The sequence below is a fragment of the Phyllobates terribilis genome, unplaced genomic scaffold, assembly GCF_046119375.1.
Source record: "Phyllobates terribilis strain yellow unplaced genomic scaffold, ASM4611937v1 Scaffold_1__5_contigs__length_1240528914, whole genome shotgun sequence".
In the NCBI taxonomy this organism is placed as follows: domain Eukaryota; kingdom Metazoa; phylum Chordata; class Amphibia; order Anura; family Dendrobatidae; genus Phyllobates; species Phyllobates terribilis.
Window position 1 is genome coordinate 274,803,032 of NW_027362761.1, and position 10,215 is coordinate 274,813,246.

The following is a 10,215-nucleotide window of genomic DNA, read 5'->3' on the forward strand; positions in this document are numbered from 1 at the left end:
TCCCCTCTTGTGGCTATGTGCCCCATCCAGGTCCCCTCTTGTGGCTATGTGCCCCATCCTGGTCCCCATGTTGTGGCTCTGTGCCCCCTGTGCTGTTCTTCACACACATAAAATAGAAAAAAAAAAAAGATGATTCTCACCTGTCCTCCGTTCCCTCGGCGGCCTTCCTGCAGATGTGGCCCGCAGGCACCACAGAGTCCGACCCCTTGACGATCCCGACCTGGTCCAGGAGGAGCCGCTGACAGCAGCGCTGCATTGCCGCACAGAGACTGTCTCCCAGCACAGCATTTTCAATGTCAGCCGCCGGCCAATCAGAGGCCAGCAGCTGACATCTGCATATGGCAATGACGTCATACTCGCTGCGCCGACACGCAGATATCAGCTGCTGGCCTCTGATTGGCCAGCGGCTGGCATTGGAAATACAGTGCTGGGAAACAGTCTCTGTGCGGCAATTCAGCGCTGCTGTCGGCGGCTCCTCCTGGACCAGGTCGGGATCGTCAAGGGGTCTGTGCCTGCGGGCCGCATAAAGCAGCCTCAGGGGCCGCATGCGGCCCGCGGGCCGCGTGTTTGAGACCCCTGATTTAGAGGCTATATTTACTTTTGAATTCAACTTCTTTTTATTGCTTTAAAATAAAAAATAGGCAACTTTGCTTTTTACAAATTATTATTATTTATTTATATAGCACCATTGATTCCATGGTGCTGTACATGAGAATCGGTTACATACACAATACAGATATCACATACAGTAAACAAACTAACAATGATAGACTGGTACAGAGGGAAGAGGACCCTGCCCTCGCGGGCTTATATTCTACAGGATGATGGGGAAGGAGACAGTAAATTGGGAGGTTGCAGCAGCTCGGGGGTTGGTGAGGTGGCAGCTCCAGTGGTGTTGAGGAGGTAGCGGGGTCATGGCAGGCTGTAGGCTATCTTGAAGAGATGGGTTTTCAAGTTCCGTCTGAAGGCTCTGAATGTGGTGGATAGTCAGACCTGTTGGGGCACAGAATTCCAGAGGATGGGGGATATTCAGGAGAAGTCTTGGGGGCGATTGGGTGAGGAACGAGTAAGTGTGGAGGAGAGAAGGAGGTCTTGGGAGGACCGGAGATTGTGAGGGAAAATATCGGGAGATTAGTTCAGAGATATACAGAGGAGACAGTTTATGGATGGCTTTGTAGGTCAATATTAGTAGTTTGAATTGGATACTCTGCGGAAATAGACTTATATTGGAAGTATCATACTCCAGCAAGCCATTCATTAAAACTGGCGCATGCTTTAGATTTACAGGCCACAAATATACCCAAAGTAAAGTCTCATGTTTCATTAATGTGTTTTTTCTCTCCATATTATCCACTACTTCTGTCTGATAACTATCAAAAACCAGTAGGAAAAATCCCCATCTTTAGCAAACATTAAACAATGTGACACAAAAATAAGAGATAACAGGGGTCAACACTGCAGAGATATGATTAACCAAGTCTACATTTTCCCTACTCACTCATATAAAAATATGATATCATTAATTTGTATCCTGACTGCTAGTTGTTAGTGACAGCTAGAGCTGCCAATCATATAAGGTTGCGGTGGAGATAGAGGGACAACAAATAGATGGGAAGGTGTATTTAAATGTTTGGTCCTGCCGTGATGCACCGAGCACCTGTACTTGATTTTAACAGTCATTCTGTGCTGACAGTCCGTTTAACATCAAATTAGCTTCCTAACCTTAAAGATAACACATTGGATCAAATGTATTTAGAGATAATAATGGTCTAGCTGAAAAGTCTTTGTGGATAAGAAAACCATAGACAGCTGAAGACAAACATTGCGTCTTTTGTATTGTTTAGATTCAGGTTTTTCTTCTGGGAAAAGGAAGTTATGTATGCTGAAGATTGCATCTGTTAAGGTGAAAGGCAACATTGAATGTCCAGCAATGTCATGACTATCACCTAACCATTGTGCGGGAAATAGTCTGACCAAATCACTGCTCACTACGACACCGAAAATATATCTCCTCTAAATATCGGATCGTTGCAAACCTCCACTATCCCTGGGAAAGATACTTCTCCACCTCTGATTAAACAAATCCCAGTTTTGTCTTCTTCCCAGCAAATCTCCCTGCTGTAATTAAATGATCACCGCAGGAGGGCCCTACTTCAATGGAGATGGCTCTAGTTCTCTTCCCAGCTATAATTAATCCTATATGTTTAATGTGGAGATCTACTTAAATGGAGGTTGAAGTGTTAGTTCTTTCTCTCTGCCCATATGTTCAATATATGGGGGACATGTCCTCTCCTTGGAGAGATCTGTATGGATTCTCTACGACAAATACTACAAAACAAAATAGAAAAAGTGACTTAATGAAAAACTGGGGCTACTCATTGAAAAATTTAGGTTACTCTCATTGTCACGATTACTCCACTCAGTGTGGTAAGTGACAGCTCAGCCGTCCAATCTGAGGCTGTGGTGGCGTGATGAGTTTCCTACAGGTGTCTCCTGTTCTGAGTGATTTTCTGGCTATTTAGCTGGCTGGCTGCCTCCGATTACTGCCACCTGTAGCCTTAGCTCGGTAGTGAATGTTTGCCTTGTTCTTCAGTGTTCTGTCACTGATTTGCTGCTGCCTGACCTTGCCTCTGACCATCCGTTTGACTAGCCCTTTATCTTTATCTGCTACCTTCGTGGAATCCTGACCTGACTACACCTTAGCCTTACCCCTTTGTTTATGACTAGCCCTCTTGGTATCTGACCCCAGACATCTGGACTACCAGCCTTATAGCTTGTCCGTGAGTAGTGACTAGCAACACACTCATCATTCATTATAACCTTCTTAGGGAATGTGCATATGTTCTTTATTTGCAGCAGAAAAATTGCCTGAAAATTATGGAGTGTTGGCAGAAAAAATGCTGTGTAACATATGAGCATTTTTCATGTGGTTTTTTTTATAAGTGTTTTCCGATTAATTTGACTGAGTGAAAAACTCTTAAAGAATTGACATCGTGCAGTTTTGAAATTGCTTCAAATCTGCAAAGAAAAAATAAGCAGCATGCTGGTACAGTAAAATGCTGCAAACATTTTTTTGCAGCAAAACCACAATGTGTGGTCATATCATGAAACACACAAGTTTAACATAAAAAGCACATTTGCTGTTTATTTTAAATACATAGTAAAACTTAAATGACATGCTTGCTCAGAAAGAAAAAAAACAATGAAATAGTCAAAAATCTAATACTGCACATACATTATAGAAATTTAGTCCAGTGTCCCAAAGAAATATAACATATAGAAGTTGGGTCACCCACTCAAATAAGGATTGAGGCAACACAAATACAATTGTACCTGTCAGTGGAAGATCATTTCAGCCCTTGTAATTACTTTATTCTCAACCTTACTGCTGCACACCAAAAAATATCACTGTATTTATGGTCACATAAATTGAAGCTGAGCATTGTTTTGAGGACAGTTATGTACAGAATAATAAAATAATTATTAGAAAAAAAATCATTAGAAGCAGCATACAGAAGAGAATCAGAAATCTCTTTTTCCATCCTGATGAAAGTTGGGCAACCACTCCCTGGGACCAGAGACTGATGATCGAGGGGTGTTGTTAATCCTTCTTTCCTGTTTAGTCCATATCTCTGCTATCGTCTTCTTATAGGTTTATACACACAGACAGCCAGGAGGATCATAGCAATGAACAGGACACCTAAGACGCTTCCAAGGAGAACTGGAAGAAAATATATAATTAGTCTAAGTATTACAGTGCATAGTGTATTCAGATGTTAACTGACACAAGTTTCGAAAAACATGGCTGCTTTCTTTTAAAAATAGTGCCACCTCTCTCTACAGTTTGTGTGTGACATTGTAGTTCTGTCCTATTTATTTGTATGGAGATGACTTGCAATACCAGACAACCCATTTAAAGAAGTGTTTATTTTTTGGAAAAAGCAGCCATGTCAGACCGTCCTATTGTAAACGTTCATAACCCTATGGTAACTACTAGGTCTAGCTTTAAATCCAATACAAGACAACCCCCTAGTGGAGTTACTTGGCACTAACATCAGTTTTTTGGATGTTTCAAACATAATTTAATAATGGTTCGTGCAATGGCAAAAAAGTTCTACACCATAAAGTGATCTGTCATGAAAATATGCTGCTCCAGCAGCTTCCAGCACCAAACAAAAGTATTTAACTACATGTACAGTTCACACTGAACAGGCTGCAGCTTTCACATGGTTATCTGCACACACAGACTGCTCAGTTTTCTTAGCTGACTCATGTAGTTGCCATTCAGAGAGAGACCCCGGCAAGTCTCTCTCTCTCAGCTGCAGCTCACATTTTGGCTGGTCACTCACCAGCAGCACTCTTAACTCTGCTCCATCCAGCAGACTGACGCACACAGGCCCTGGTCCTTCTAAAAAGCTAGTCAGATGCATCTACTTTTTCTTCAAGTGCCTCCTTATTGTGCATCTTGAAACAGCCACACCGCTAGTTTTCAGAGTCCTGAATTTCAGCTGATGTTATTTGTGGGTTTTTCTTTGCATCCCGAACAATTTTCCTGGCAATTGTGGCCGAAATTTTTGTTGGTCTACCTGACTGTGATTTGGTTTTTACAGAGCTCCTGACTTTCCATTTGTTAACGACAGTTTGAACGCTGCTAACTGGCATTATCAATTCCTTGGATATTTTTTTGTATCCCTTTCCTGTGTTATAGAGTTCAACTACCTTTTCCCGTAGATCCGTTGACAATTCTTTTGCATTCCCCATGACTCACAATCCAGAAACGTTAGTGGCTGGATGAAAAATGTAAAAGTCTGTCTGGATTCCAGAAATTCACTCAATAAATGGCTTCACCCAACCAATAACCATGAGTGGAGAAAAAGTTTTTGTTATCATTCATATTCTCTGAAACACGGCCAAGAAAGGAAAAATTCTGCAGGGGTATGTAAACTTTTGAGCACAACTGTGTTATATATACACACACATATACACTGTGTATATATATATATATATATATATATATATATATATATATATATATATATATATATATATATATATATATATATATATATATATAGTTACTTTTTCTCATGACTTTTTAAAATGACTTTCTTTGTCTTCTTTCCTCTTTTGACATTGTGAATAGCATTTGAAGGCTGCTGTACAAAAGTATTGCTTTGTATTATGAAGTGCAAAGCGATCATAGGCTGAATGAAGAGCCATTACACTGTTCTACAGATTCAGTCTTCACATAAGTAAACCATAGTACTCTACCGGGTACAAGGGAAATCAACTAAATTTCAGCAATGGTAATGTATTAATGAAATAATTACAGTGCACATTTAGAATGGAAACTTATACAAGTAATTTATCATACCTTTATCGTCATAAGTATTCTGAGATGTTTAGATTTTTTTTTTTACAGTTTTCTTCTACGTCAGATTCAAATAATGTCTGTGTCCCTGTTTATGACTTGTTTGTGACCCTGTATGGTGCTTCTGTCTATGCTATTGTTACTGGCTAAAATGACAGCTACCACCGGAAATGAGGTCAAACTCAGTAAGTTGGAATCCATTTGCCTCACTGAAGTCAATGATTCCATCAGTGGCATGTACAATTGTTGAGACTGACACAAATCTTAGTTTTCACAAAGTTTGCTGTCCCTTATTTTTCAAGACTTCTGTTAATTCTCCTGGCAGGCTGGATAACAGTGTCTGGGCCAAATCCTGACTGATAACAACCCATTCTTGTCTAATCGATGCATGGAGTGTATCACAAATTCTGTGGTTTTGTTTGCCCACTTTTTGAGGATTGGCCACAGGTTCTCAATAGGATTGAAATCTGGGGAGTTTCCTTGCCATTGAACCAAAATGTCAATGTTTTACTCACCGAGCCACTTGGTTAATATTTGCCTTGTACCTTGGTGCTCCACTATGCTGGAGAAGATGCTCTTGCAGGATGATTAGATACCATTCCTTATTCATGGCAGTGCGCTTAGGAAAAATTGTGAGTGACCCTACTCCCTTGGATGAAAAACAACCCAACTTACGAATGGTCTCAGGATGCTTTACTATTGGCAATTTTGACAACAGTAAAGCTCACTCAAAATTTTGCCTATGTGCATATAGAATTTTTTTGAGGTGGTCAAAAATAAGAGGTTTTCAAGTGGAGACTGCTTCAGGAAACGCTCCTTCTTTGGGTATGTGCACATGATGTCATTATTCTGACGGTGGAGCCACCAAGACTTTCTTTGTTGAAGACAATTCAGGAAAAAGCCAGCAGACGTTTTATTGAAGTGGCTTCACTGGCGGTTTTGCAGTTGTTTCTGCGGCATCTTTTTTCAGTTGTTTAAATTATAACTAGCGAGAAGAAGTAACATGCTACTTCTTTTATCAGCTTCACTTTTTCTGAACCCTGAAGTGGTTAACAGAAGAAACAAAATACAGAATTTGTGCACAGTAAAGTCGTTTTTACATTGCTGTGCATTATGTTCACTTTGTGTGGAGCTTTTTCAGGCGGGTTCCAGGCGAAATCCTGGCACCTGCCTCAAAAAGACTGAACATATGACCAGCTTAATAATCATAACTTCATAATAAAAAATAAATAGGCACTTTGATATTATCTCTGTGAATTTGGGCCCACTATGATCTCTTGGCTATCATTATTATCTTGACTTTCTATTTACATATTTATGATTTTTCTCTGTATTTATGATATGTTTTGATATAGTAGTCCTTTTTTAATGTTTTACATTTTGGATTTACAGCTGCTATATTGTTTTAAGCATATTTATACATAGACCTATTATCTTTGGTTTGGAATTATTTGAATGTGTTATTCTATATGTGCCTAACCTTACACATACAGTGGGGAAAATAAGTATTTGAAACACAGCTGACTTTGCAAGTTTTCCCACCTACAAAGAATGGAGAGGTCTGTAATTTTTAGTGTAGGTACACTTCAACTGTGAGAGACAGAATCTAAAAAAAAATCCAGAAAATCACACTGTATGGTTTTTACATAATTAATCTGCATTTTATTGCATGAAATAAGTATTTGATACAATAGAAAAACAACTTAATATTTGGTACAGAATCCTTTGTTTGCAATTACAGAGGTCAGACGTTTCCTGTAGTTCTTGACCACGTTTGCACACACTGCAGCAGGGATTTTGTCCCACTCCTCCATACAGATCTTCTCCAGATCTTTCAGGTTTCTGGGCTGTCGCTGGACAACATTGAGTTTCAAATCCCTCCAAACATTTCTGATTGCGTTCAGGTCTGGAAACCAGCTTGGCCACTCCAGGACCTGGAAATGCTTCTTACAGAGCCACTACTTAGTTGCCCTGGCTGTGTGTTTCGGGTCATTGTCACGCTGAAAGACCCAGTCACAACCTATCTTCAATTCTCTACTGAGGGAAGGAGGTTGTTGGCCAAAATCTCGCGATACATGACCCCATCCATCCTCCCTTCAATACAAGCTTCTCAACAAGCTGCTTGCCTATTGTCCTGTAGTTCATCCCAGCCTTGTACAGGTCTACAATTTTGTCCCTGGTGTCCTTAGACAGCTCTTTGGTTTTGGCCATGGTGAAGAGGTTGGAGTGTGATTGATTGAGTGTGTGGACAGGTGCATTTTTTACAGGTAATGAGTTCAAACAGATGCAATTAATACAGGTAACGAGTGCAGAGTAGTAGGGCTTCTTAAAGAAAAACTAACAGGTCTGTGAGAGCCAGAATTGTTGCTGGTTGGTATGTGATCAAATACTTATTTCATGCAATAAAATGCAAAGTAATTAAGTAAAAATCATATAATGTGATTTTTCTGGTTTTTATTTTTAGATTCTGTCTCTCACAGTTGAAGCGTACCTACGATAAAAATTACAGACCTCTCCATTCTTTGTAGGTGGGAAAACTCGCAATATCGGTAGTTTATCAAATACTTATTTTCCCCACTGTATATAGGACTTTGGATTGTCCCACTTCTTTTTTATTTTATGGTTTAATTTTATTGTTTTATATGTTTTTATCTGATGCATTTTCAATAAAGTTAGTGATGTTTTATATCATATTTACACTATTTGGTTCTTAAGCCCCCAAAAATCCTAAAGTAACTCAATGTGCACATACCTCAAACGTATGATTTTTATATCGGCTATATCCCCTACTAAGCTGAGTGTTTCGTTTATATTGTAAGTTTGGGCTGACAGACTAATTTTAAAGCCAGTGGTGGATGTAAACAGAAAAGTACGAGTCCCGACTATTCTTTAGTCAGTTTGTATGAATGAATCATTTTGAGCTGTGACATATGGCAAACAACAGCCCATATACGTTGCTTCCAATGTAACAGAATTTGTGGCCCCGGGTAAAAATGCATAATCTTTATAAACTTTTGTTGTACAAGTGCTGGAGGTGTATAGTCTAGGCAGGGATGACATACGAACACAATTTGCTTTTGTAAGGAACAAATTGATCCAAACATCTTTAGATCTATATTTGTGGCTTTCTTTTGTTAGGCTTTGTTGTGCATCTTGCATACTTTATTACTTTTGTTCTTTGGTGCTGCATATGATATACACTAATCTGCCATAATAATAAAACCACCAGCCCAATATTGTATCGGTCCTGAAGAACATCATGCCGCTTCACTCAGAGTTTTCAACTAAGCAGCCTTATGATCACTATAATATAGGGGATACCTTTTTGATCTCTGGGGGTCCAACCACTGGGAACCCCACCGATCCTGAGAATCGGTGTTTAAAAAGCCCTGTGTGAATGGTGCGGTGGTTGAACTGATGCTCCATTCATTCATAATGAGACTGCCGGAGATAGCTCGCTGTGCTCAGCTGGTCTTTTGCACTCCCTTAAGAATAAGTGGAACCAGAGATAGACCACTGCTTCATTCATAGAACCCCAGTTTTCAAAATTTATAGGGGTCCCAGCGGTCATACCCCCAGCAATAGTGAAGTTATTCCCTATTAATCCCTATCCATTTAACTTTCAAAATTGAGAATTTCCCTTTAAAGGGAATCTGTCAGCAGGATTTCAACTCTTAAACGATTTATATGACCACGTATATCATTATCATGTCTATTAGTGATGAGTGAGCGTGCTCATTTAACCCTTTCGCCGAGCACGCTCGGGGGCTTTCCGACTATTTTCGGCGTGCTCGTATATTATGTTAGAGTCCCTGCATCTGCATGATTTATGGCTGTTAAACCGCCTCAACACATGTGAGGATTCATTAACAAACAGGCAGTCCCTGAATGTGTTGAAGCGGTCTAACAGCCGTAGATCATGCAGACGCAGGGACTCAAACATAATATACGAGCATGCCGAAGATACTCGGAAAGCACCCGAGCGTGCTCGGCGAAAGGGTTAAACGTTAACGCTCGCTCATCACTAATGTCTATCCATCACTGCACAACTTTTCCTTCTGGGTGCTGCAATGTCATGTGGAGGAGTGTATATACAGGATCAAGGCATCAAGCAGCAGCCACACACGACTACAGCTGTTGTAGGTGGCCCTGTGGCTGGCAGAGACTGCCATGTGCTGGATTCACTTCAGCTGCTGCCCATGACCCCATTTTCTGAATCTGCGTCCCTATAGACAAACACCCGCGCCAATAATGAAGGGATAATGGCTGTAGACATGGCAGCAGATCCATCCCCGCTCCGCTGTCCTGGAGGAGCTGCCTTGGCCCTGGTGATGCTGAGTCTGCGCTCCTGCTTGTCCTTCCTCTCCCACCCCGTACACTGAGCCCGAGGACGGGCGGACAGAGCGCTGGACTCACCCAGGTTCTGTTTGAGCAGCACATGATACGGGCGGCTGTGCTCCGGCGTGCTGTCTGTCTGGGCATGGCCGCTGTGTGTGTACAGTGACAGGTGCAGGATCAGGAGCAGCGGTGTCAGCCCGCGCACAGTCTCCATCCTCCTCAGCACCATGCCGTGCTCCATCTCTGCAGCAGGAGGGCGGGGCCGGGATCCTGGAGGAGGAGCTCTACTGACCTGACTGGGAGGAGCTGACGGATGACTGGATCGAGCGATTACCTCAGGAGTGTGACGAGTCCTGCGTGAGGTGGAGGCAGGATGGCGGCTCCGTGTGCAGGCTGCTGTGTTCCACAGAGTGGTGTGCTGTACTTGTATAGTGTATAATATGGGACATAGGGTAGTGTATGGTAAACTATGGGATATTTTATAGTATAGTGTATAATATGGGACA

At 41.3% G+C, this 10,215-nt stretch overlaps 1 protein-coding gene across 1 annotated transcript; it reads right to left on the reverse strand.

Annotated features, from left to right (window-relative positions):
- Nucleotides 1-646: 646 nt before the first annotated feature.
- Nucleotides 647-10,004, reverse strand: CUNH12orf76 (chromosome unknown C12orf76 homolog). Its single transcript, XM_073672869.1, has 2 exons — nt 9,788-10,004; nt 647-3,721 (listed from the first exon to the last, which is right to left on the reverse strand). Exons 1-2 carry the CDS (start codon nt 9,948-9,950, stop codon nt 3,636-3,638), a joined length of 249 nt encoding a protein of 82 aa, XP_073528970.1. The 5' UTR covers nt 9,951-10,004; the 3' UTR covers nt 647-3,635.
- Between the last annotated feature and the right edge of the window lie 211 nt (nt 10,005-10,215).

Coding starts and splice junctions, on each gene's coding strand:
- CUNH12orf76 (XM_073672869.1), bottom strand. CDS start 9,950: ATGGAGCACGGCATGGTGCTGAGGAGGATGGAGACTGTGCGCGGGCTG. Junction 3,722..9,787: donor GCTGCTCAAACAGAACCTGG/GTGAGTCCAGCG, acceptor ATTTTCTTCCAG/TTCTCCTTGGAAGCGTCTTA.